The sequence below is a fragment of the Astatotilapia calliptera genome, chromosome 23 (genome assembly GCF_964374335.1).
Source record: "Astatotilapia calliptera chromosome 23, fAstCal68.1, whole genome shotgun sequence".
Lineage (NCBI taxonomy): Eukaryota > Metazoa > Chordata > Actinopteri > Cichliformes > Cichlidae > Astatotilapia > Astatotilapia calliptera.
The window spans coordinates 8,383,739-8,411,738 of NC_137443.1; the positions used below are offsets into that span (position 1 = coordinate 8,383,739).

At 41.5% G+C, this 28,000-nt stretch overlaps 1 protein-coding gene across 4 annotated transcripts; it reads right to left on the reverse strand.

The window, feature by feature from the left end:
• Window positions 1–15: 15 nt before the first annotated feature.
• cracd (capping protein inhibiting regulator of actin dynamics) lies at window positions 16–28,000 on the reverse strand. Of its 4 annotated transcripts, none has more exons than XM_080297438.1 (10): window positions 27,546–27,839; window positions 17,556–17,640; window positions 6,791–6,956; window positions 6,215–6,347; window positions 5,974–6,129; window positions 5,472–5,684; window positions 2,810–5,372; window positions 2,065–2,255; window positions 1,811–1,973; window positions 16–1,563 (listed from the first exon to the last, which is right to left on the reverse strand). In XM_080297438.1, exons 2-10 carry the CDS (start codon window positions 17,605–17,607, stop codon window positions 1,403–1,405), a joined length of 3,798 nt encoding a protein of 1,265 aa, XP_080153564.1. In that variant the 5' UTR covers window positions 17,608–17,640; window positions 27,546–27,839; the 3' UTR covers window positions 16–1,402. The 4 variants fall into 4 exon arrangements, with proteins under 4 accessions (XP_080153564.1, XP_080153563.1, XP_026015602.2 ...); XM_080297437.1 differs by having other exon boundaries at window positions 5,472–5,687; XM_026159817.2 differs by lacking the exon at window positions 17,556–17,640 and having other exon boundaries at window positions 27,546–28,000.

Sequence of the window (28,000 nt, forward strand, 5' to 3'; positions counted from 1 at the left end):
ATGAGACGGCAGTTCTGTGGTTCAGACATCAGTATTTAATTTACATTATTCATAACATTTTGTATCTTTTTTTTCATATCTGTAAGTGGGACAAAAAAGTGCAAATAATACCAAACATTTTTTGTTACATACAACACTGCGTACACTACACTATTGTGCACGACCAAAGTTAGAAACAAAATGACAGTGAGTCCACCTCTTTTAGGGCCCTCTTTTTGACCGAACCTCCGGCAATGCCTTTCACTTACATACAGTACATACTTACATAGATACAGATCATTAAGTGAGTGGCAGGAAATAAGAATCAAGTTGTTTTTTTTTCTTCATAGAGGAAATGTTTACATTATGTAGGATCATATCACATTTAAGAGAAAGTGATGGCGCAAGCCTACTAAGACGAGCGTGTTACAGGAGGACAGCTATAAGAGTCGTAGGTCTACAGCTAGGAGGTGTCACATCTGTCTCCAATAAGCAAAGCCTAAAAATAAAAAATCCAAATTACATCGGCACACAGCTGTGAGGATGAGGTGCAGGTTCACCATAAATGCCCAGTAACACTTGTGGTCTTCAGTGCTGTGTTTAGGTGCACCCACCATGTTTCTTTTCTTTTTAAATCATGGCAAAATTGTACAATAGCTCCTTGGACAGCTATCACAGTCGTCACGGGCACAGTGAGAATTGTTAAGCTAAGATTTTCCAGTATGTGTTGATAAAAAAAAGGCATCTCTTGTAGATGAAAAACAAGGCTCAGAGAAAAGACACAGGAGAGGGAGAGCTGCTGCTTTACATAAATAACGCCAAGAAGGACAGAGGGGATGCCTGTAACACTTCCAGAAGCAGGTTCGTGCTGAGTTTAAACTGGTAGCCCTTAAAACATGATTCAGACAGTTACCCTCTGTTGATTAAACACTGTCATAGATCAGAGCTTCACCTCTATAATAAAGAAGTGTTATATTGTGTTGAGCAAATGATTTATTTACAACCATGGTGACACAGTTGGCTACACAATTAAAAAAAAAAAGAAAAAGGTTGGCTATTGCAGTGGCCAACCATGGTTGCGATTGGCTGCAGGAGTTTAAGAGACATATAATTTATGTTTTTATACAGTATGTGCATGCTCGCATCAATTGTTTATATCTGTGTGGCTGTATTGGATTAAGTGAATGTGAAGCGCACTTTAACATGATAATAGTACCAACCAGTGTATGTGGGGGGGTTAGGAGGAGATGGAGAGCTTTACTGGTTTCACAGTCGGGAAGAGTTTTCATTGTGAGAAGTGAGAGGTGGAGTTCTCAGAGGGGGGGGACAGTTAATGGTGACACTCCAAGTGTTTCAGAGTCTGTAGGCAGTGTACACTCTTGATGCAGGCCGGAGTGTCGTGTGTAGCTGGTGGTTTGAGGTGTTATTTGATGATCTGAGGACAGTCGCTCCAGGCTTTGGCCTTTCGTTTGGCCAGAGCAAGCCAGGCCGGCTCTGTGGAAACCTGCGGAGAGTCACTGGAGGGGAAGCGCTTTGACACCTCTTTGACAGCAGGTGGCGACGGTGTAGAGTCTGCAATCTCAACTGCAACAACAAACATGTAAAAATGTGTTACTAATCTGTTTGCTTTCTATATCCCATTATTAAACTCATTTTAAAAAAACAGATTAATTTTGAAGAAGAGCTTCTGGAAATAAAGAAATTTGCCTGACTAATAACAGCAACTGTAATCAGAATAACCAGAAATCGCAGAAAAAGAGCTCATCCTGTTGTTTGTGACGCTAATAGCTACTTAGTATATTCACTTTACTACGATATATGACAATTTTACCAGTGACAGAGCTCGGTAGAGTGTTGGCCTTCTTTAGGTGCTCCCGGCGTTCAAATTTTCCCAGGAGGCTCTCTGGTCTCTTGGGCTCCTCTGGCGTCTGAGGTTTAGAAGAAGGACTGGTGCTTCCACTTCCTTTGCTGTCTGTGGGGCTCACCAGTGTAACCTGCAAAAGAGATTTGGGATCCATTCAGAAGATGGACAGTATGTTACGGAGATCACGAGAAAGTGTGTAAACGTTTATCTGTGGGGCATACACTGTCTCGCTCTTTAGCTTGTTTTTCTGCCAGCTTGGCCTCTCTTTGGCTACGACGCTCCTCCCGGTTCTGCTGCTGCTCCCTGAAGCCTTTCTGCTTCTGAAGAGCCAGTGTGATCCACAAAGGTCCAGCCTCCTTCTCCTGGACCCTCGCACTGTCCAGTGAGTGCCTGCTCTGTAGGGATGGTTTTTCTGCAGATGAACACCCGATAGATGTTGTTGGAAAGCTTTGATACTACAAAACACTATTTTTAATTTAACAAAACATTCATCTCAAAATCATATTCCAAATTTTTCCACAGGACCTTTTTTTCTTTCTGTCCGACAATGCGTGTAGGTTAGTAGAAAGAAAATAGCCATTTACATAAAAACTATTCACATAATTGCTTGCGGATTTATCATTTAGTCCCAGTATATTCACGGGAAGGCAGACATCTCTACTGCCAATATCACCAACTCATGCCAAAACAATCTAGATGGATAAATGGTAATTTGATTTAGGTATGGAACATCCTTTTAAGCAGTAAATGTTGCCAAGATATTGGCAAATCAAATGGATTTGCATTATGTAGATGAGAAGATTGTTGCTTATGTCTCTTTACTTAAATAGGAAGCTACGGTCTGGAGATGCTTGGGGATGAAGCAGCTTACACAGTTTTGTCTAAAAGTATCAAGATAAGCTTACAGGTTCATCTAAAGCTCGTTATTTCACGTGATAATTTCAGCTAACTAACAAAGATGCTGACCTTTCCTGATGAGTTCTGTCTTTCTGTCTGCCTTTTCCCTCCAGGGTATGTTAATGGAGGGGAAGAATGACCTCTTCTCCTTGGGCTCTTCTTCCCCTTGGACATGACTTTGGCTGCTCTTGTGCAGCAGGGCTGAAGGTTCCTCACTCCTTCCGGCTTGCTCCTGGATGGATGAATCCACACCCATTGTACTCTCCACTGAATCATCACTGGGAGACTCATGAGCTACCTTAGGTAGTGGTGATGGGGGAGGTGTTGGGGCTGCACCTGTAGGCTTAGGTGATGTCACTGGTCTGCGGTAGAGCGGTGGCTTGGAAAACACTTTCTCACCCTCACTGTGTGGAGTCGGGCTGGTAGACTTAGTCAGTTTACCCCGGGGGAATGCAGGAGAGGCAGATGCATGTAAATACTTGCTGACCGCGCCTTCTTTCTGAGGTGACGTGGGGCTTGATTTGTCAGAAAAGACAGAAGAGGCATCAGAGTCTGGCTCAATGGGGGTAAGAGGCGAGGGGACGCCATCAAAGCTGTCCCCAGCACTGTAGCGCTTCTTCTTTTTCTCTGTGGACTGCTCGCTGTGAAAACGCAGAGAGTAGTTGGTCCTCCTCAGCTTTATGCCAAAAGGAGAAGGCTTCTCCTCACTGTCCTGGCCCTGCTCCTCTCCCTCCACTCTGCTTTCAGATGTCTCTGTTTCACTCTGAACCCTGCTCTTCGACTCTGCCTCTTCAGATTGAATTTCAGAACTGGGAACGAGGAAAGAAGGAAGGTCTTTGGCAAACATACACTCATCTGACCCTCTTTCTATGATGCGGACACTTTTACTTGTCCTGTTCTGAGGTTTACTTGATGGAGAAGGAGAGGCTACAGTGGGGCTTCCAGGTGGAGCAACCTCCTCTCCTGCTTCCTTATCTTCTGCACCAAACACCTCAGAGTTCCTATTTGAATCTCCAAACTTCTTCCTTGCAGGGGTGATGGAGAACTTGGCGCTAGCAGACATGGTCTTCCTGAGGTTCGTGTGGGCAAACAGAGGCTGTTCTTCAGCGCTGGACTGAGACTGGCTCCTGCTCGGCTCTGGGTACTCGTCGTACTTCCCCTCTTCTACCCCCTTGAATATCTTTGATCTGATGCTTGCCCATTCTGCCAGGACAGCTGCACTGGACTGATCGGTAGAGAGCACAGACTCATTGAGTGATTTGGTTTTTCCAGACTTGCGTTCTGGGGAAGTCTTGCTCTTTGTTGGCGGTGTTCCTTGGGCCTTTCTATCCTCTCCCAAACCCAGCAGGGACTTGCAGGCGGTGTCTTTGATCTGGTCTAAATTGACAGCTGTCCCACATAGCTGGGCGCCTGTCACTAGGATAGCTGTATGGGGGACATATGGAGATGCTGGCAGGTTGGGGGAGTCTGGTCCTTCAGAGGAGGAAGCCTTTGCTCCATCTCTTTGATAAGCGACAGCAGCGCTCTGGTGGCTGGAGGCCGGCGTAACAGGCGTCAGATTGACCTTCTGGAAGAGAATCTGTTTCTCACCAGAGGACACTTTAAAAGTAAATGGCCTCTGTCTCTCCTCCATCTCCCTCCAGCGTAGCTCTTCAGCTCTTCTCTTCATCTCTTGTGGATCAAACTTCCCATCAGCCTCCTCCAATGACATCCTTCTTTGCTCCTCTTCCTCCTTTTTCCTCTTCTCCTCTGCTACCTTTTTCTTCTTTTCTTCCATTTCCCACAACCTCAGTTTCTCTGCTTCCTCCTCTTTCTTTCTTTCCTCTTCTTCTACCAGCTTCCTCCTCCTCTCAGCCTCAAGCTCCTGCTGCCTCCTTGCCTCTTCCTCATGTTTCCTCCTTTCCTCCTTCTCTTGCCTCTTCCTGTCCTCTTCCTCTTTTCTCCATTGTTCTTCTAGTCGTCTCCTTTCTTCCTCTTCTTCCCTCTGCCGACGCTCCTCCTCTTCTCGCATCCTCCTTTCCTCCTCCAGCCTTCTCATGCGCTCTTCCTCTTGCCTTCTTTCCTCCTCCTCTCTGATCCTCTTTTCCTCCTCCTCCCTGATCCTCCTTTCCTCTTCTTCTCTGAACCTCCGTTCCTCCTCCTCTCTGATCCTCCTTTCCTCCTCCATTCTCCTTCTTTCTGCCTCCTTTAGCAGCCTCCTTGCCTCCTCTTCTTCTCTGATCCTCCTTTCCTCCTCCTCCTCTATTCTCTTTTTCTCTGCCTCCTCTAGCAGTCTCCTTGCTTCCTCTTCCTCTCTGATCCTCCTTTCCTCCTCCTCCATTCTCTTTTTGTCTGCCTCCTCGCGCAGCCTCCTTGCCTCCTCTTCCTGCTGTTGCATACGATATCTCTCCTCCTCCAGTTCACGCAGCCTCAGCTCCTCTGCTCTCCTCTTCCTCTCTTCTTCCTCCTGTCTGAACCTCAGCTCCTCAAGCTCTCTCATCCTCCTCGCCTCCTGTCTTTCCTCCTCATGGAGTCTTTGTTTCTTGAAGCTTTCAGGGGACTCAACAGACGCTCTACGCTGGTCGTCTGTGGAGATGCCAGCTGCTTCGAGGTCATCTTGGACCAAACCAGGAATGGATACCTCTTGGAGGTCCTGGAATGCAAAAGTCCAAGTAGTGTCAGCTTTTTTTAACAATAACAAAGGGTGTCACAGAATAAACAAACATGCAAACCCACATTAAAAGAAACTCACCTGTGTGAATCGTCTGTGCTTGCGGGAAATCCTCTGGTTTTTCGGCTTGACGGAGAGTTTATGTTTGGCGGCAGCGTTGTCTAAGCGAGGAACTGATTGAGGGACGGCATCAAGGTTGATGGACTCAATCGTGCCAGTGAGTGGAAGAACTCGTTTGGACCTTGGAGACTTCACAGGGGGGCTGTGTGGTCCAAATGGCTGACCTCCCTGCACCTGCTTATGTCACAGTAAGAGCAATTAAACTACGACTTAAAGAGATCTCTGTAGACACAGTACACAGAAAGCAGAGGTGTCCGTGGTGTGATAAGGTTGTTTATTTATTTATGTGTTTATTTAATATTAATACAATCCCCTGATGTGGAGTGATATACCAGAATCACAAAAGGTTCTAAGCAACTTCTTCACATGTTTAGTGCTACCCAAGACTTAAACAGAACAAATGTTGTGTTAAATTAATCAAACTTAAAACAAACAAAAAACCTACCAGTCAGTCAACTCATACCTTTGGCTCTGTTCCTGGTGGCTCCGCTTCTACCTGGGCCAAAACTTTCAGAGGGCTACGCGGAACCTCTTCCTCATCTGAGCTGCCCTCATCTCCCTCACTTCTTCTCAGAGAAGGAGGCCTTTGGCCAAACTTTATACCTTGTGCTATCTGCCTCTGTGAGGATAAAAAGCAATTAATGATTACAACATATCTAGTTGGAGCAAAAAGAGAAGTGAGTGTACACCTCTGCACAGCCCACCTGCAGATTCCTAACTTTATCCGACACGTTTTCCTGGGACATGCTGTGATCCAGACCAGCCTCCTTCACCGGTTCCTCTGGAATGAAGATGCTGTCGTGTGAGAGAGCTCGAGATCCGATGGGATTCAACTCCCTGCAGGAGAAGGAGATTGTCTTCAGTGCTGCAGCGTGTCATCTGTCAGTCATTCATGCATTTATCACAAACTTGCAGCAGCAAAAAACTTTACACAGTGAAATGATTGACCCCGCAGTCCTGTTACAAGTCGTTACAGGTAAGCTCGTATTGTCAGTGAAGCCTTTTGCCTTTAAAGTCATTTCAAAGCACAGCCTCACCTTTGTCTTTACAGATTATGTCACCTTGCAGCATTTTGCAACCGCGTGATTTAACACTTTCATTTGTCTAGAAGTGAATAAGAAGCTGAGTTGCTTTTAGCAGAGAAAAAAAACAATGTACTGTTTTAAAAAAGCAACAAATTCCAACCTTTGGTAGTGTAGTGAATGGACAATAAGCTCAGTTTCTGTGTGTATAGTATAGATGAATACATGTTTTTAAAAAAAACTGATCCATGTACTAACCTCAGATTTTGATCGGACTCCTCATCAGATGTAACACCATTGCACACTTCCCCTGTGGAAAAACTGGTTTTTAGCTCTGCTCCATCAAAGCCCTCTCTCGCCTGTCTTTTCTTCTTCTTCCCAAACAGTCGTCTGAACGGCTGGAACTTGCCCTGTCGCCTTCTCTCTGGCGGTAGAAAGGAGAATGGATGACAACCACAGCCACATGCAATCACATCATTAATCTTTATATCTCACCCTCGGGCGAGATAACGAGCAGGACTGTGCCTATGAGCATATTCATTGTTACACGCGTGTACTTAATGAAATGTGTTTGACGGAGTTAAAAGAAAACGAAGAAAACAGCAGATGGAATGAGAAGAAAACCTTGGCTCTTTGGTTCATACTTGTATTTACAGGAAGTGTGAAAGATCGACACCACACATAAAAAATAGAGCACCAACAGCCAAAGCAATTAAAAAAAAAGGAGGAGGTCACTAGCTCCCCTACTTACAGACTGAAAATAAATGCACAACTGAAAGTAGGGAAAGCTCAGTTATCGTCACAACTCCAAAAGCTATTACAAACTAGCCACATGTGTGCAGCACTACAGTAAATATAAAAGTTCAAGGCTACACATATCACAGGTACCACTGGAAGATTCGCTAATCTATCAGTCTGTGAGGTAATCACTTCAAGTGTGTCGATTTAGACACAATAAAACAGGGCAGCTGTCATAAACCCTGCTATTGCTACCAAGATCAGTGCTGATTCATGAGGAAGTGTTTGACAAAAGCGAAGAATTTAACTTTGGACTTTCAGTAGGTATCTTTACCACCTCATCATTGTTCATGCCAGTAAGTTATAAACTCTTACACTAAACTTTCCCATGTGTAAACGCGAAAACGTGTCTGTGCGCTCTCTTCTCAGGATCCAAACAATAACATAACAATAAAAGTTTGCTTGAAAACATTTAACAGAACCTCATTGAAACAGTAGCTCGTGCAATTCGCGATCCATCATAATTCAAAGCTTATTGCGCATAAAAAAAACAAAACAATTATGATTCTGACCTTAAGCACAATTTGATTGAAGATGCATTAGATGATAATTGTGTTTAAGTGTGATTAAATCCTGACCACTACTGTAGCAGGAGAAGCAATTCTTGCTATTTGAACATGGACGGATGACACATTATGGCAGGAGCTCATTGGTTCTTCGGCTAAAACTGTAGACAAACAATTTAATGATCTCCTCCAAGAAAATAATGTGATTGCTTCCTGTTTTTTTTCCTCTTGGTTACCAGGATCAAATAGTTAAAAACAAATTACGAGAGTTTTGGCTTGCTTCAACTTCTGGAGTCAATCCAGTCACTAAAGACTTCCTGGATTCTTGCTAGATCCAGGAAGTTTTTTTAGCAGATTCTTTATCATTGAGATATAGAGCAAAACTTTGACATTTTATGTGATATCATCACAAATACATACCTAACTGAAATTGGGAGACATCCCCTGATGTTCTTAAGCTAATATCACAAACTAATCTGGATCTGGATTCTCTCTCCTGATCCAGGGATTCAGTTTGTCCACAGAGTGGAGGGACTTTTCAGCCTTGGTTGAGGTGTTTCAACAAGTACTGCAGAACATTTCTCCTTCAAAACTACAGCAGCTACCCAGCTGTGTGTCTTACTTCTGTGTGTTTGTGTAGTTGTGAAGGTCCACTCCCTGAACTAAGTGAGTGAGGTTACAAAGCTACAAAGCTACTCTACACCACTGTGCAGACAGGCATTCTCTGGGCTCTGCGGGTATCCCTTTCAGTGCTATAAGTAGAAACCGGTGTGGGATTTCACTTTGCATGCTGCTCACTAAACGAAAGGCATGATGGGAAATGATACAGTAAACTAATTTCCCCACTCCTTGACCCTGAAGAACTCGAGGGTTTTTTTGTGTATGAAAGAGGACATGTTTACACAAAAAAATATTTTAGAAACTCAGTGTCAAGGGACAGATGTTTCCATCTTGTTCATCTTATATTTGACTCTGCTGAAGTCCCCCATCATTCCAAAAAAGATCTATATAAAGATCTATATATACTCCTTATCTTTTTTACCCTGTCCACTAGCTTAAATCTTACCTAAAAAACATAACCCTCATTTTCTTTTTGAAAAATGTTCACAAGTATCAGCCAAGATAAAAACTATTCCCATTTTTTTCTATAAAAACTTAAAACTACTGTTGTTTTTCTTCAAAACATGGATGTGACAGGGTTACCTTCCACTGTGATGCCCCAGATCCCAAAGAAGAACATGTTCATTCCTTTTCTTGCAGAGACTTCGAGACTTAGCTACTTTCATGACTTAATGTGAAGCTTAGCTTAAATCTATGGGAGAAACTGCCACCATGGCTCTTTCCAAATTGAATAATAATAATAATAATAATAATAACTAGCAAATCCATGGCACACAAATCAGCATTTTATATTTATTTGCTTCTGTCATAGTAATACTTAAGTGTAAAACCTGTAGGTAGATGTTTGCTTGTAAAGCAGTGAATCACCAGCAGTCATTGTCTTTGGTCAGCGATGATATTGTGAAAATGATGAATGAGCTTACATGACTTTGTATCATATTTGTATTTTTTTTTCCCAGTTTCTTATGGATATAGCACATGTAGGTGCAATCTGTCATATGTTACTCCAAAGGCAAACAGGAAGGAACAGAAAACACCTTCAGACATTGTGCTACGAAACCGCCCTTCAATATAAAATAAAATTTCAACCTAAACAAATTTTTAAGTCAAGATTTGTAAAGGATTCAAGACAAAACAAGGTCTACTGCACAAAACATTTGTACTCTAAATAAATAATTTAATTATTGTTTTTAATATTGTGGCTGATCTGTGTTTCTGCTGCCTAACGTGGCTTCTTGTTATGTAATGCACCCTAAAATGACCAAAATGGAAGAAAATTGATAAAATCAATCAATCAATCGAGACATTATGTCCACACGAGTCAAATGGATTTGGGTTTAAACTGTGCGTTTGATAAAATGGTTACAAAACACACATTAGAGTTAGATTAGTATCTAAATCTAACTCTGAGCAATACGCAAATCTATTAAAATCGTAAAATAAACAAGTATTAGGTATTTCTTATATTTGAGGAAGTGGAATAGGATTGATAACTAAAATCATGAGTCCCTGTATCTGCATCCAGACTGACAGCGCTGTCTTTGCTCCTGTCAACAGCTGCTGAGGTAGTTTAGATTCACAACACTGAAAAAAAAAACATACGAGAACTTTCGAGAGGTCACTAATGCTTTTAAGTGTGAAACAGTTCATGAATTATAAATATTAATCTTAGCCGTTTAACTACTAGCAATTACCCGATAGCCACATTAGCGTGTATTACGGTAGCAGCTAGCGGCTATGGCTAAACCTTAATGTGAACGTTAGGTAGCAAGCGTTATCAGTCCTGCAGATCTGTAACGGTAATAAACAGCGTGAATTTGACAAAATAACCCATTTTGTTAAGCTAAAAAGTGTTGTGTTTCTCTTGAAGTCAAAGATTGAAGCTGATAAAAGCCTACCAGCAAGTAGACAGAAACGTTGGCAGCCTACCTTAACAGCTCTAATTGATGAGCAACGACATATGGAGGTAAGGGTCTAGAAGTACAGCACTGCCTCAAGCAAAAGTAAAATAATAAGAATATATAGTAATGACAACAAATTTGTTAGACCACCAAATGAAAGGTTTATTCCCAGCTGCCAGAAATCAAGCAATAATTTTTAATATTTCTATTAAGGTTCAACCACCAGTATATGCACAAGGTCCTCAATCAAAATTATGCATTTTAATGCTAAATTTTAATGCTGTGTTTTCCAAAAAGCTCATGACATAAAGCACATCATCATTATTATTAGTATTTTTTATTTATTAGGCTACCAAATTCTCACCTCTTCAACAAAACCTTCGTTTTTTTCTACTCTTGTGTAAAGCGCCCTTTGAAAGGCACTATACAAATCTATTATCATTATTATTATTATTGTTAATAATAATAATAATAGTTACAGCTGTTAAGCTAGCGATTAAAACTAAATGCATTCCTGAACAGAAAAATTAGTTTTAACGGTTGAATGTTTAATTACTTTTTGATTTCTCAAAGAAGTCCAGTGCTGGCTCAAATTTGGGTATTAAAACAAGATTTCAGTTTGCTATATGCCTAATAAAAACATGAGGTTTTTAACAGTTTTCTACAATCTTTGTGTTTTCTTGTTTTTTATGACAAGTGGTCCAATAATTTTGTCATACCTTACAGTTAAAGTAAGCAGTAGGAGTGTGGTGGGAGCAGGTGGATATCTGGAGAGTTGGAGGCTTGCTCCAGAGAAAAGAGGAATTAAAGACAGAATACATGTGTGTTAGTGGGAGGGAGATCTGTAACAGTGGATTCAATTCAATTCCATTTAATTTTATTTATATAGCGCCAAATCACAACAACAGTCGCCTCAAGGCACTTTATATTGTACAGTAGATCCTACAATAATAGATACAGAGAAAAACCCAACAATCATTTGACCTCCTATGAGCAAGCACTTTGGCGACAGTGGGAAGGAAAAAACTCCCTTTTAACAGGAAGAAACCTCCTTCAGGGAGGGGCGGCCATCTGCTGCGACCGGTTGCGGTGAGAGAAGGAAAACAGGATAAAGACATGCTGTGGAGGAGAGACAGAGATCAATAGCAGTTACAATTCAATCCAGGAGGATTCAGGGTCACCTGGTCCAGCCCTAACTATATGCTTTAGCAAAAAGGAAAGTTTGAAGCCTAATCTTAAAAGTAGAGATAGTGTCTGTCTCCTGAATCCAAACTGGAAGCTGGTTCCACAGAAGAGGGGCCTGAAAACTGAAGGCTCTGCCTCCCATTCTACTTTTAAATACTCTAGGAACAACAAGTAAGCCTGCAGTGCAAGGGTGAAGTGCTCTAATAGGGTGATATGGTACTACAAGGTCATTAAGATAAGATGGGCCCTGATTATTTAAGACCTTGTATGTGAGGAGCAGAATTTTGAATTCAATTCTGGATTTAACAGGAAGCCAATGAAGGGAAGCCAAAACAGGAGAAATATGCTCTCTCTTTCTAGTCCCTGTCGGTACTCTTGCTGCAGCATTTTGGATTAACTGAAGGCATTTCAGGGAGTTTTTAGGACTCCCTGATAATAATGAATTGCAGTAGTCCAGCCTGGAAGTAATAAATGCATGAACTAGTTTTTAAGCTTCACTCTGAGACAGGATATTTCAAATTTTAGAGATGTTGCACAAATGGAAGAAAGCAGTCTTACATATTTCTTTAATATGTGCATTGAAGGACATGTCCTGGTCAAAAATGACTCCAAGGTTCCTCACAGCGTTACTGGAGGCCAAGGTAATGCCAGAGTAAGAATCTGGTTAGATACCATATTTCTAAGATTTTCAATAACCTCAGTTTTATCTGAATTAAGAAGCAGAAAGTTAGTGGCCATCCAGGTCTTTATGTCTTTAAGACATTCCTGCAGTTTAACTAATTGGTGTGTGTTATCTGGCTTCATGGATTGACATAGTTGGGTGTCATCTGCATAGCAGTGAAAATGTACACTATGTCTTCTAATGATACTGCCTAAGGGAAGCATATGTAATGTAAACAGAAACCTCCAAAGGACCATTGGACTCTCCATTTACGTGCAGAAAATTGGAGTCGATTTGATAGATATGATTCAAACCACTGCAGTACCTGTAATATCTGTAATACCTACAGCGTGCTCTAGCAGGACAAGCACAGAGATGAGTCTACTGTCAGAGGCCATAAGAAGATAATTTGTAACCTTCACTAAAGCTGTTTCTGTGCTGTGATGAGCTCTGAAACCTGACTGAAACTCTTCAAATAAGCCATTCCTCTGCAGATGATCTGTTAGCTGTTTGAGCTGCCAGTAGTAGAGGAAGAAAAGGTTGATGAGCTTCAATACCCGGGGTCAAACATCAAAAGCAAGAGACATGAAGAAGAGAGTGCTAGCAGGGTGGAGTGGGTGGAGTTGAGTGTCAGGGGTGATTTGTGACAGAAGGATAGAAGCAAGAATGAAAAGGAAGGGTTGCAAGGTGATAGAGACACCTGCTGTGATGTATAGTTTGGAGATGGAGGCCAAGCTGAAGATGCTAGGAGTTTCGCTGAGAGTGACCAGGATGAACAAGATTAGAAGTGAATATATCAGAGGGACAGCTCAGCTCAAGTGGGAGTTAAAGAGGAACGAGTGAGATGATTTGGACGTGTACAGAGGAGGGATGGTGCAAAGATGGTGGAAAAAGGATGTTGAATATCAAGGTGCCAGGCAGGAGAAAAATGAGAAAACCTGAGCGGAGGTTCATGCAGAGGGTTAGTGTGACTGTGAGATGGAGGCAGATGATCAATTGTGATGACGCATAAAGAGAGCAGCCGAAAAAATAAGATACCTTACAGTTACAGCATTTTTTTGCACTGCGCCAGACAGCTTAAAAAGTGTTGTCACTGATGTTATCTTTTTTTTTTTTTTGCAATACCTTATGTTTTTGTCATTTGTCCCCTGTGGTTTTTCAAAATAGAATCAAATACATTCCTTTCTATCAGTATTGAGTGTAAATTTCCACTATTGTAACACCCTAGTTTGGAATCAGGTTAAATTTGGTAAAAAACAGCTCACTGAATGACAGAATAGTGGACTGCCTAATCTGTGGATAATCTCAAAGCAGTACTTTTGGGATATATTACAGAGTGATTATGAGGAGGCCTCTGATATTTTTTATCTTGGCTTTGTTTCTTTTCATGCCATTCTTGTGTCTCTTTTTGATCAAATTGGTGGCATCGACCTGTTCACTCTCAGTGCAAGTGCAGCGACTCATATTATGGGTACGACGGTGATGCTCTGTTTCCCTGCAGCACGCTCTTCCAGCATGAGGGCCAATCCAGTGGTACAAAGCTCATAATACACCGCCATGGGCATGCTCACACACTCATGCATGAAACAAGGCAGGACACATTTTTTCTGCAGAGAACAAGACTGTGCAGCAGCACAACCTATTTTTGAGGGTTACGTCTTGCTTCCCATGTGCTCGCAATGCAGGATGCTTTGACCCTGGTAATCCAGGATTCAAAATCTTGCTGCTTTTTCATTCTAGCCATTCGATCTGGGATTGTTTCACATCTGGTGAAGGTAAAAGACGGAAGCAGAACAAAGCAGGAGGAAGCAAGCTAAAAATAACTATTTATGCAGTATGCAGTCTGTGATCCTTGATCCATAAATGTAAGGGGGAAACCAAAACACAGCAGCTGTGTAATATTCAGGTGATAATACCTTTTTTTTTTTTTTTTATTTAAGTGTTTATTGAAGTTAAACCTGAAATAAAATGTACATCACTTGACACATACCTTAATTTTAAGACTCACTTGGTGAATCCTGTGTTAGCCACCCTTTGGTCAGTGCCTTTTTACATGCAGCCAGCAGCACACCAAGTATTTATCTATATCCAACTTATTTTCTTTTATTACCATTTTCCAAACCTCTAGTGTGGCTTTTACCCATGGATTTCCTGTTTTAACAATCAAGTCCTGTAGAGTTTTATCTGCCAGAACTGCCTGTATATGCATATCGGTTATTGTTTTGCATTCAGTTTCCTTCCATGCTGCTACATATGATGGATCACACCAGTGCAGCATTGCTGAAATATAGTACTTTTTGTAAACATGGTAGGCCCCTGTAGGGCTGTTCGATATAACGATATATATCAGATAACGATATAAAAACATCTATTGTTTCGTTTTACGCTATCGTTTGTTTCGTGGTTTCGCAAAATAAACTGTTTACGGCAATATTTTTTCATCGTTTTGATGGTCACTGTAGTGGCTATATTAATTTCTTAAAGTTCTCTCTTTCTCGTATATTTAATATAACCACAATACGGATGGACAAGCGCCTGTTTTTATGCGTTGCGGTTAGCAACAACGACGGTAACAGCATCGCGTGTCCGCTTGTTTATGTTCCACATAAACCTTTCATAATAAAGCTCAAGATCCTGTTGAAACCTTTCAAAATAAACTGAATCACATGAAAGAGCAGATTATTTACGGATGAGAAGCAAAAAAAGAGCCGTCGGGTGCTAAAAAAATAAACCTTAGACTCAAACGTTAGAACAGGCTTTTCCCCGCAGCACGCTGTGTAATAAATACTCACAAAGAAAACGGCGGCCGTTACAACTTATGTCTAAAAATGTATCGTTTCATGCATCGGTTAAAACACTCGACTCCAGCTACATGACGCGCAGCTGGAAACACTTCCCGCAAGTCGAGCTGCCCGAGATTCACAGAATTTACAGAAAATGTTACATTTTTGTGATTTATATCATTATCGGGACGATAGAATTCTTATATCGGGATATGAGATTTTGTTCATATTGCACAGCCCTAGGCCCCTGCCACCATGCTAGGAAATAGAAGTATAAGATGTCCACTCTTTCCTTTTCCTAAAATAGGAATCTGTGGCACATAGTGGACTTGGTTTTTAATAAAGTGATTGATGCTCAGAATAATACAAACACTGCAATTCTACATGTATTTGGAAACCATATTAAAGACAATAAATATAAAATAAACTACTTTTAGACTCAAACTTTTCATTTCTATCTCATCATAACAAAACAAGCAGTGCCAGACTAAAACTAAAACTTGCTATATTTCAGACAGAAAGGGTGTAAGCCATAGAAATGTCTTATGTAACCCTAGCCCTCATATGTAATACAAAGTGACAACTTTTAATGGTAAACGTAATGCTCTGCAGCATTCACAGTTCACAATAATCCCTATTTATCTTATACTGGGCCTCATTCCCCTCGTTTAAGCTAACTTTCTCCTGATTGGTTGCTTCTTAAAAACAACACTTTGAAGAGCAGGCGGGAGGGGCTTATGAGCTCAAAACCAATTATGTTGATTTGAGATGACTATATGAGGAATATCTGCTGTCACTTACATCATAGTGAGCCAAAAGTGGGGAAAAGAATCTGCGGCAGTTTGAAACGTTTAGCTGACAAGAATTACATGTAAATTAATTGAAATTATTTATTCAAAACATAGTCATATTTAATATATATAAGTTTAACCACTAATGCAGAAAATATGAAGCATCACAGGTCCACTCTAATAGTAATATTAATACTGACATGAGAATAAGAAAACCTACAGTGTTTCTTTTATATCGACAAACTCCTCAAGCTCCAGGTTGACAGGGCCCTGGTGACAACACTTTATGTCTCTTTTATTGAATTTGAACTCACTTTCCAAGCTGTCATTTGCAATCAGTCTCTCGAGATCAAACAGAAAACATACTGAATAAGGTGATTAATATCTGCAGCAAAATAACTGGAACAGCACTGAAAACCCTGCAGTTACATAAGAAAGCAAAACCCATCATGTCTGATTGTTCCCACCCTTTACATCATCTCACACTAGTACATTCCCTAATGTCCGCAGCCATCTCTTCACTAGACCCTTAAGATGAAAAGTTTACTCCCATATATAATCTAATGAGTTATTTTCCTATTTTTTCATCTTTTAAATAGTTGGTTTCTTCAGCTCTTCTTCAGTTTTTTCCTGTGCATTTCTTTTTTGTTGTTGTTTTTGTTTTATCTGTAAGCTTCAAACTGCTGTAAATGAATTACCTGATCGAAGGCTGGGAGATTCAAAAAACTACAAAAAACCCAACTAGTGTCTAATCTTTTCAAATGTTTTTATGCTTTTATAACAACAGCAAAAATATGCACTGTCTATAGCTGGGCAGGTAGTATAGAGTAGAGTTTTGTAGCTTTTTTACTTAAAGCATCAGCAGAGCAGTGAACCATTAAAGCCATGGTTTTCATCTTACAGTCACTAATAAGCGGTATGAAACTGATGAGGGACATTTTTAAAAAATATTTCTCAGAATAAGCAACATTCAAAACTCCCAAATTGCCTATAGAGGATGGGGTTTACAGCCACCATAAACTCCTGGACATGTTATTTACAACCAGTTTCAAATTGTGATCGCTGCCAGGAAATAGTGCATGCAAAAAGGGCATGATAATTCTTTCATTTTGTGTCCATAATATTTTATTATATACACTTATTATGCCTTTTCAGCTCCCTTTCCCCCTCATTCTTGGTTCTATCTTTGTCTGAAATGTGACATTTTATCTGCTCTCACTTAAAGTCACCTGTCAGCTGACTGGCTGCCCCTCACAACTAAAAGGTTTGCACTGCATGTTTGTAAGATGACCTTATTAGGGATATCCAGTCTCACTGACATCACAAAGATCCAAGAGTAAAAGTATCCACCACTGAAACAGCATATATGTCAAATAGTCGAATCTGTTAACATTATCATTAAGACAGCTATCGATTATGTCCACCAATAAATGTACAGAATCTGTACACTTGCAATTCCTGAACACAAATGTGTTTTCATGATGTTTTAACATTGATGTGTTACTTTGTTCAATTTGCACTATGCTGTACTCACTCTCCATGAGGGTCATCGTGACCCTTGCAGGGATCACAGACAAGCAAGAACAAGGCGATTAAAGAAGTCAGAATGTGGACACACCACACCACAAATGAAGTAAGTCTCTTCTATGAAGTCAAACCCATCACCACACCATGCAGTTCTTAAAGAGACAGTAAAAAAAAAAAGGTCATGATGCGATGAACCTAACATGTTTTTTTAAAAGGCCGTCTCTTTAAGATGTCTATAAAACTACTTTACCTGGGCCTTTGGATTCGGTTACCTCTAGGACCATGTCATGCTTAGTTTCCATGGTGTCCGTTGCTATGATCACTGCCCACCTTGGCTGTGATGAGAGAAAAAAGGAAGTGAACATGGGGATGCTGCTATTAAGATTTTAATTCAAGGAAAAGGAGGAAGAGGAAAGGGCCTGTGCGCTTTCCATTTTACTCTCATCAGAAAGGTCGGCTTTGTTAGCTCTTGCAGAATGGCTCTTGTGATTGGCTTTCCTGGGGTATGATAAAAACAAGATGAGCTCTCTGAAGTCTCTCTGCTGTGGCTGCAAAAATAGTGATTAAAACCCCCAACAACTCAGTTCTCAGCTAAGATGCAGGTATTATAAGTTGCCTCATAATTAGAGATCCACACAAACCACCTCTTATTTGCAACTCCTAAACTGGCAGGAACCAACACACCACAGATGGCTTCCTGAACCCTGAAACCCCAGCGTCCTCTGGTCAACACCTGTCTGCAGCACGCCGGCCGAGCCAGAGGTTTTCTGATGTACAGCAGAATGTGTGTTGTGTTGTAAAAAACCACAAGTGGTCAGGATAAAACCAGAGAATATCAGAGACAGTACTGAGAGAGCTGGAGAGAAGCCCGCTGCCTCCAGTGGGATCAGCATGTCGTGGGCTTCCTTCCTGAGTGTGACAGAGCTGCACAGACTCTCTCAGAAATGTCTCGCTCCAGAAAAAGGCTCTTTGTCCTGTCTGACTCCAGCCAGCACAGGACAAGGAGCAAACAAGCATGTTTGGAAGTAGGAGTGTGAACACAGACAGAGAGAGCGTGTTTTGAGGAAAGAGACTGCATGTGTTTGTGTCTATAAACGGAGATATTGTGGAATCTTGTTTTATTGTTTGTCTGTTTGGCTGCTTGTGCCAATGTTGAGAAAGTGTCTGTGTGCCGAGAAGCTTTTATTTCGTGTTTATGTGTAGTCCGATTGCTGCAGAGGACAGAGATGGGATGAGAGAAGCACGAGGAGCAGCCATGTGCTCTACAGAAGCAGAGAAATGCCTTTGACAAGGATACAGCTGCATCATAGTATGGCGGTGGCATAACACGATGCTGCGTCTCAGCGCTTTTGAACGACTCAGCAGCTCAACATCCTTCAGGCCAGACAGCTACCAGAGTCCTGATGGCATAGCTCAGAGTTGTAGCAGCTATGTGCCATAATCGCACAGCACAGGTAGCTTGCTGACAAAGCAGACAGACGAACGTGTTGGAGCTGTGTTAACAGTTTACCTATTTCAGCTGCGCAGCTCGAGATGGCTGCGCACCACTGCAGTAAAACCTTAGGGAACATCGATCTGCCCTTTTGCACAAAGCTCGTTTTACCCAGATGAATGTTCCTGCTGCCTCCGCTGTGTCTTTGGGAGAAAAACGGTGAAATAAATACAGTGCAGTGACAAAACAACAGGTCTGGGTTTGTTAGGTGTATAAGCATCAGGTGTAGACTGAAGAATGGGAGCATGGATTGGAAAGTGAGATGGTAAGCGATGGATGAGGAAGGAGATGCAATCCCAAGATCTGTTAGGTGCCCTTAGGGTTTGGACTTCGATCGTGTCTCAGCCTATACTAATCATAGAAACAGGCAGGGCCAAAGGAGACCGAGAACGTACACAGAACAAGTGCTTATCACTACAAATAGACTGAAATGGTTCTCTAGGTGCACACCTGCATATGTGCAAACACTGCTCCTGGTTCTCCTGATGTAGTTGTTTTAAGAACAGTTGCACAGAGCAGCACAAAGTGGCAAGCAATGATAGTAAAAGGAGCATGCATGTGCACTTGCTATCTAGTGCACCCTATATTGGTTAAAATAAATATCAGTGGCAAAGCAAGTGTAATGGTGTAATCAGTTCCTCATGTTAAATGTTTCTATGAAGTGAGCCGAAAGCCACAGAAATGACAAAAACTGCAGTTTGCGGTGTGGCAATTTGCAGCCATGATAAAATCACCAGTTTAACAGAATTAACATCACATTTACAGCCTGCTACAAAAAATAGCTTTGATCTCTATGTGTAGTTTCCCCTTTCTTAACAATTGCACTTTTCATAAAGCTTTGACAGGTGTGCCAAACAGACAGACAGCAGCTGCCTGCTAGGCCTCAACTCCACTGATCTGAATAACTGAATACGACCTCGCTATTGCGTTTGTAGCGTTGGCGCCTTTTGAAGAATTTTTAATGGAACTATCGAGCAAATGTCATGGTCCACTAAGAAGTACAGCTCATCTATGAAGTTTGTGCTTTAATTTTGGTGAAGGAAATTCTTGTAATTTTATTAGTTGCTGTTACATAGTATTAATTAGCAGGTGGCTTTCCATGTACGTATTTGCTGCACCCATATACAGTATGGGTGCAGCAAATATGCAAATATGGTTCCAAAAAATCCAAACAGCACCAGCTAGTCAGACGTAGGCTGTATAGGTGCATACCAAAAACAAAGACACCTCTTACAGTGGGGCAAAAAAGTATTTAGTCAGCCACCGATTGTGCAAGTTCCCCCACTTAAAATGATGACAGAGGTCAGTAATTTGCACCAGAGGTACACTTCAACTGTGAGAGACAGAATGTGAAAAAAAAAAATCCATGAATCCACATGGTAGGATTTGTAAAGAATTTATTCCTAAATCAGGGTGGAAAATAAGTATTTGGTCAATAACAAAAATACAACTCAATACTTTGTAACATAACCTTTGTTGGCAATAACAGAGGTCAAACGTTTACTATAGGTCTTTACCAGGTTTGCACAGACAGTAGCTGGTATTTTGGCCCATTCCTCCATGCAGATCTTCTCGAGAGCAGTGCTGTTTTGGGGCTGTCGCCGAGCAACACGGACTTTCAACTCCCGCCACAGATTTTCTATGGGGTTGAGGTCTGGAGACTGGCTAGGCCACTCCAGGACTTTCAAATGCTTCTTACGGAGCCACTCCTTTGTTGCCCGGGCGGTGTGTTTTGGATCATTGTCATGTTGGAAGAGCCAGCCTCGTTTCATCTTCAAAGTTCTCACTGATGGAAGGAGGTTTTGACTCAAAATCTCACGATACATGGCCCCATTCATTCTGTCCTTAACACGGATCAGTCGTCCTGTCCCCTTGGCAGAAAAACAGCCCCATAGCATGATGTTTCCACCCCCATGCTTCACAGTAGGTATGGTGTTCTTGGGATGCAACTCAGTATTCTTCTTCCTCCAAACACGACGAGTTGAGTTTATACCAAAAAGTTCTACTTTGGTTTCATCTGACCACATGACATTCTCCCAATCCTCTGCTGTATCATCCATGTGCTCTCTGGCAAACTTCAGACGGGCCTGGACATGCACTGGCTTCAGCAGCGGAACACGTCTGGCACTGCGGGATTTGATTCCCTGCCGTTGTAGTGTGTTACTGATGGTGACCTTTGTTACTTTGGTCCCAGCTCTCTGCAGGTCATTCACCAGGTCCCCCCGTGTGGTTCTGGGATCTTTGCTCACCGTTCTCATGATCATTTTGACCCCACGGGATGAGATCTTGCGTGGAGCCCCAGATCGAGGGAGATTATCAGTGGTCTTGTATGTCTTCCATTTTCTGATGATTGCTCCCACAGTTGATTTTTTCACACCAAGCTGCTTGCCTATTGTAGATTCACTCTTCCCAGTCTGGTGCAGGTCTACAATACTTTTCCTGGTGTCCTTCGAAAGCTCTTTGGTCTTGGCCATGGCGGAGTTTGGAGTCTGACTGTTTGAGGCTGTGGACAGGTGTCTTTTATACAGATGATGAGTTCAAACAGGTGCCATTCATACAGGTAATGAGTGGGGGACAGAAAAGCGTCTTACAGAAGACGTTACAGGTCTGTGAGAGCCAGAGATTTTCCATGTTTGAGGTGACCAAATACTTATTTTCCACCCTGATTTAGGAATAAATTCTTTACAAATCCTACCATGTGAATTCATGGATTTTTTTTTCACATTCTGTCTCTCACAGTTGAAGTGTACCTCTGGTGCAAATTACTGACCTCTGTCATCATTTTAAGTGGGGGAACTTGCACAATCGGTGGCTGACTAAATACTTTTTTGCCCCACTGTATATATGTATGCAAAGATATAATTTGCTAGGCAGTTGCATTGAAAATGCTGCAAAAGGCGCCAGGGTCATAAACTGTTGACACTTCTAGTGACTATGGTTTATCAATACCTGCTGGTGACTTGTACTACAATCTTATTTTGATTTGTTATTTTTTATTTCAGTCTTCTATATCTGTGGGCAGACGCACTTACACCTGCTAATGCAGTGGTTTTACAGCAGCAGGCTGGTTTTCATACAGACCATCCAGTCGTCCACTGATGGATTCAGAGTTAATTACAGATCATTTGACTTCTACTGTCACAGTCAACTTTAAATTTAACCTGAATATCTAAAGATGATGCAAAGTATTTCATCAAATTATTTGTTAGCAGTTTCATTATTGTCAGGGCTGCACATTTTCACTTGCATTTAAAGGTGGATTAACCATTAGCTCCATGCTCTAAGCTGATTTCAGTCCACATGTGTCTTTTTAAGCTTTTTTTGCAGCTAATTTTAATGCAAATCTCCCCTCTTACAACCTTTGTACCACACTTGCTGTACAGGGCTTAAGGAAGACAAACATAAACATCAAAACACCAACATGTGCTGATGCTGTTTCTGCTGCCATGAAACCAGAGCCCCATGTGAGTTAGTGAACATACTCAGTTGTGCGAGTTAGATCTAAACCTACTTCTGCCTGAGTTAGAGCTAAGGCATAATCTACTGACAAAAGATAAAAAACTGCCATAAGGAAACGTTCTTATGGATGATGCAGTAGCACCGATATTTACAACCTCACTTCCAAAAAATGTTGGGTACAAAATAAATACAGCGATTTACAATTCTCATAGACTCATATTTTATCTTTGATAGACCATAGAAAACGTACAAAATTTTCAAACTTAAGACATTTTACTATTTAATGAAAAAATATTTAACCCATTTTGAATTTGATGGCAGCAACATGTCTCAAAAATTTTGCAACAGAGGTAACAAAAGACTGAAAAAACAGGTATAAAAAGAGCATTTTAGAGGGGCAGAATTTCTCAGAAGTAAAGATGGGCAGAGGTTCAATCTTCAAAAACACTGATCTACAAATTGTGGAACTTTTTAAAAGTAACATTGCTCAAAGTAAAATTGCCACAACTTTGAACATGTCATCGTTTACAGTACACAATATTATTAAAGAGTCTGAGAAACTGAAAAAATCTCTGTGCGTAAAGGACAAGGCTGAAAGTCAATATTGGACACTGCATTAAAAATGGACATGAACTCAGGAACACCTCCATAAATCACCTGTGAACACAGCCGTGCATTCCACTAATGCAGGTTTAAACTTGTATCATGCAAATAAGAAGCCATATCTGAACATGATCTAGAAAAACCACTGTCGGCTCTGGGGAAAAACCTCTGTTAAAACTCAGTTTAATACTGCTGTGTGTTCAGATGAGGCAAAGATTACATTTATTTTCAGACTAAAGAGGAGGAGGACAGTCCAGTTTGCTATCAGCACTCAGTTTAAAAGCCTCTGATTGTAAAGGGGTGCAGTAGTCCTTGTGGAATTGCAAAGGCATCATCATTGCTAAATGCTTTTTTCTTATTCTTAAAATGGTAAATTTTCTCAATTTAAACATTTAATATATTTTCTATGTTCTATTGTGAAAAAATATGAGATATGCAAATCTTTGCATTCTTCTTTTATTGACATGTTATGCGCATTCTAACTTTTGTGGAACTGGAGTTGCACATGGCATTTAGAAGACTACATACAGCTTCATGAGGATGCACCTGTGCACAGTAGTGCTTGGAGCTAACATTACTGTACTGAAATTCTCATAATGCCAGTGCTGACAAACTAACATGATGCAGGTAGTCAATATCATTGACCATCTGGGGAGTATAACTGCCAGTATAGCTGTTAACTGACTGTAACTGACATTTCTCCATGGACCTCATTAATGGTCTTATTATTAACTTATTGCCTGAACTCCGCAGCCATAAAGCGTAGTGTTGAAAAACCTTAACAGAAGCACTAAATGTACAGTTTGGTCGGACAGGTCTGGAGTAAACACCAGCTGCAGTGTTCTTGGTATTTGTCCCCTCCTTTGAAAGCCAAAGGCTGCGTGTGGTGTAACAATGGATTTAGGAGTCACGTGCAACATGTATCACATGACCGTGGTTATATTTTCCACATTAGGCAAGTGTTAAGTGACTATGCTTAAGTTTTGCAAATAAGCAAAAAGCCCCTTTTCTCCTGCCTGACCATCTCACACACTAACATCATGACTCAGCATATTTTATTAGACAAATAACATACAGTAACATTACTGCACATAATAACCTTGTACAGCATGAGCAACATGATAGGTGTCTTTCAAGCAGAGAGAGACTGTCTACACCAATCTACAGCTTAAGTCAACCATCAAACAGCATAGAAGAGGCAAACCTAACTGTGTGCTCAAGATTGCTTTCTTACCCTTGTGAAGTCGCTTTGTGCGCGAGGGGATCTGCGAGTGTGTGCCTGTTCCACCTGCCTGCTGTCACTGTGGATCTAGGGCATTACCTGGAGTCAGGTGTCAAATGCGGTGAGCACTCGGTTGTGTGCGCATGTACGTCCATGTATGTGGGCGCACGGGAGAATGACTCGGTAAGCATCCCTTGATATTCTCACGCTGATGAGAATATTATTGTCCCTGTGAGGTGACGTCATATGATGAAAACTCATGTCAGTTTTGGCTCATGTGTGTCAGAGAGTGGAGCACACGCACAGTCTGAAGGGAGGAGGTGTGTCGGTGGGTACAGGGGCAGTGAGAGTGCCTAGCGAAGAGAGATGGGCGTTCTCCTGTGTCTGTTAGTGCTGCTGTGCTGAGGAGGCACAAAGTGACACTTTGTTTTCCCCGCCAGATATCCAGTGCAGGAGAACAGAGTGGCATTCAGCATTTCAACTGGCTGATGCTCATAAAGACTTTCTTTGTGGGTTAACTGCAATCATGGATGCACATGTGTGATTATAAAGGTCTGTAATGCGCCCCATCACAGCTCCCTAATAGTGTTATGGTCACAAATGTCTGTAATAGACTAGTCTGTGAAGCTCACAGCCTTTAGAGCTATCCAACACTATCCAACACACACAAGTCAGCTTGTGGAACTATTTAGTGGCTTTTTTTTAAAGTAAATATCCTTTTTTAGGAGAACAAAAGGAGCTAATTGCCCTCAATCCTTTTTTTTACATTTATAATAATGTGACGTGGTACCATAATGGCTGTGAGAATCACCACAGTGTTACTGTGTAATAAGGGCTATTCCCCCCACTCTCCAGTTTTGGCAGGATCACACTGCAGTCTCACAGGGATATGGTAATGATGGGGCTTTACCAACCTGGATGCCGCCTATGTTACAGCAGCACAGCACTTCAAAGACAGACTGTTCTCTGACTGCCTATGTGCATAAATAGAAACCTCCCAGTAAAGCAGCGCAAACATGCTCTAGTACAGATATTCACATCCTCGTGTATTCGCGCACACACGGCGAGCAGAGTGTCTTAACGATTCCACTTTGTGCGAAAAAGGCCAGGATCAAACAGCCTTCTCTATGCTAAGTGATACTGTAGCAGCCACTACACTTGGCATGTGGTAAAGCAGCCATTCAAATTTTTTATGGAAATTGGAAAGCATGGCTGAATATGTTTCTCCGTAGCACGGAAATTTGTATAGATGCAATGTGATGTCATCTTGTGATTTATAAGAAATACACAGAGGGGGAAATGTCCACAAATAAGAACATTTTGAATGGATCTCATTAAATATACAAACCTACACAGATATGTGATCTACAGCCTGCTGCAATCCCTTGTCATTTTGATATATGCTAACATTTCTGTGGTGACCTAAATATATGACGCATGTCAGGAAAATAAGAATAACAACATAAACACAATAAACACTGTGCGGTCATATTATTTAGGTCAGAGATGTGTTACATAAACATTTCTAAGATCATCCAGGAAGGAAATTTCTAAAGAGTTGATATTAACTTGCATCACAGAGGACTGAATAATTAGGACAGGCCTCCTAAGGAACTGACTGCCAGACTGTAATTACATTTTTTTTTTAGCTTTGGAGAAGAACAGCAATAATCGTAATGCAAACCTCTGTATAGAATAAGAGAACTTATGCTTTAGATGGGCAGTGCGGAGCTTTGCACAACATGATTAAAACTGTGATTATTTAATCAGGTTAGGTATCTAGCAAATTCTTTATCATTTTTACATTTTTTACAGGGGCTGGTGTATTGGTTAGCCTGGTGGTACGGGCTGGTGTCAGAATCCAGTACTTTTATCAAATCATTTAGGCAGTCTAAAAGGACCCTGGGGCATTTTGACTCACTAGAAGCAGTAGGGTCTGTATAGTGCCATATAAATAAATTAAAATGGAATACAATTGAGTTTTGTGTTAATAACATACTGTGAGTTATTCTGCTACTATTTTGAACTAAAGGAGGACAAATCGTAGTACTTGTTTCATTTCAGTATACAGAGTCAGGTGGGTCATGCAGTAAGATGCAAACTACAATCAAATGCTGGATCCGGTCAGTGCATCACACGCTGTGCACATACTCTTGGACAGTCACTCGTTTAATGAACAACCAACCTTTCTAGGTTATCATGGGGTTTTTCAGCTCTGTTTTTCCTGATATTTAAAACACACAGAGACCAGAGTATCAGACAGACATTTTTACATCTTACAGAATTTCAAATTAAATCATTTTATTTTGAGGTCCCAGGGCCATACATGACTCAAATAAAATAAATTCATGTCTGGCACTACAAAGACACTCAGCAGATGTCTCTGCAAAGAAAAAAAAGCCAGTTAGTCACCATTGGGTGGTGATGATACGATAACGGTTTGTTGTTTACTGTGCATCAGTGGATCTGATACTCTAAAGGCTGGATATGAAGCGGCTTGTTGTTATAGCTGCTAAGTAACTCCACTTATCTGCTATCATCGTCTTTACTATCATATCTTTCTCCTGCAAAGCACGTGCTTCAGTCTTTCTATTGATGACCTAAAACATAAATACTACAGCAGTCTACATCTTCATGTCAGTCAAGCACTGAATCAGCCAACCAGAAAACAGACCAGTTTACTCCACACCAGCACCATAAACCCAGCACCAGTAACCTGTGAATTAATATCTGGCAAGCTGACATTAATATTCGCTGCCTGTGTGTCTCAGCCTCAAAGTCCATTGGTACGACAGTGTTGCAGCATTGATTTAAAGGCTTTAAATGACGCGTGGGAAAATAAATCCATAATTTCCTTCATTTCCCCCCCGCACATGTAGGCCCGCACCATATGGCCTGCGCATGGTTTTCAAGCTGGCATAAACATCCTTATAATTCATACCGACTGCCCATCGTTTAGGGGAAGACAAAGTAAAGGAGAACATCAACATACACCCTAAAGGCACCGATCGATACCTAACCGCTGATTGCAGATTAGCGGATGCCGCCGCACGGGGACTACAGTCTATTAATTGCAGACTAAAAAGCGCGTGGAGAACAAAGAATGTGGCCTCTGCTTTTCTCACATTTTTCACTGATAGCATCCAAACGGCGTTTAATTGATGAGGATTGTTTTGGGGTTTAAAAAGTAACGATTGAGCACAACCTGGCCTGTTGACATCGGCGTTTGCGCATTTCAAACCGGATCAAATTGCAAGTACCAGCCCATTTACAGCAAACACACACACACATACACAGACGAACACACACGGATCTGCGATGGATGGAGTAGAAGATCTGAGCAGGTCAATGGGTAAAATGAGGGGTGGTCTACAATGACAAGGTCAATAGCGTCGTGAAAATGGAAGTCAGTAACCATAAACACAAACCGACATGGAAGAGAAGAAGATAAAAAATCCCACCACCTTTGCTCGGAAACGCGATCCCCTCCTTCCGATCCGCGCTGAGGTAAACCCAGCTCCAGCTCCGACCCTTTTGTGTTGCTGATGCTGCGGGTGCCCGACACGGAGACGCACGCACCGCCCGACGGTCACAGCTGCACGCGTGAGAGATGGAGATGAAGATGGGAGGGTGTGGCTGCCAGAGAAAGGCGAGTGTCGGCGAAGTAACAGCGCATATATGAGCTCCGGTCACGATGCGAGCACGTTACTGTAACGTAAGCTCGTGCCTGTGGGTGGTAATGAAAGGAATGACGAACTGAATGGAAGTGAAAGCACCGAGGAGGGAAGGGAGGGCAGGGTGGTCTTCCTGCAGGTGTAAATCCTGCAAGGGTGTCTTGAGTCTGTGGTTTTCTTGTATGATGCCCAGTGATAATACAACCCTGAAGCATCACAGTTACACAGCAGACCGCTTACACCGT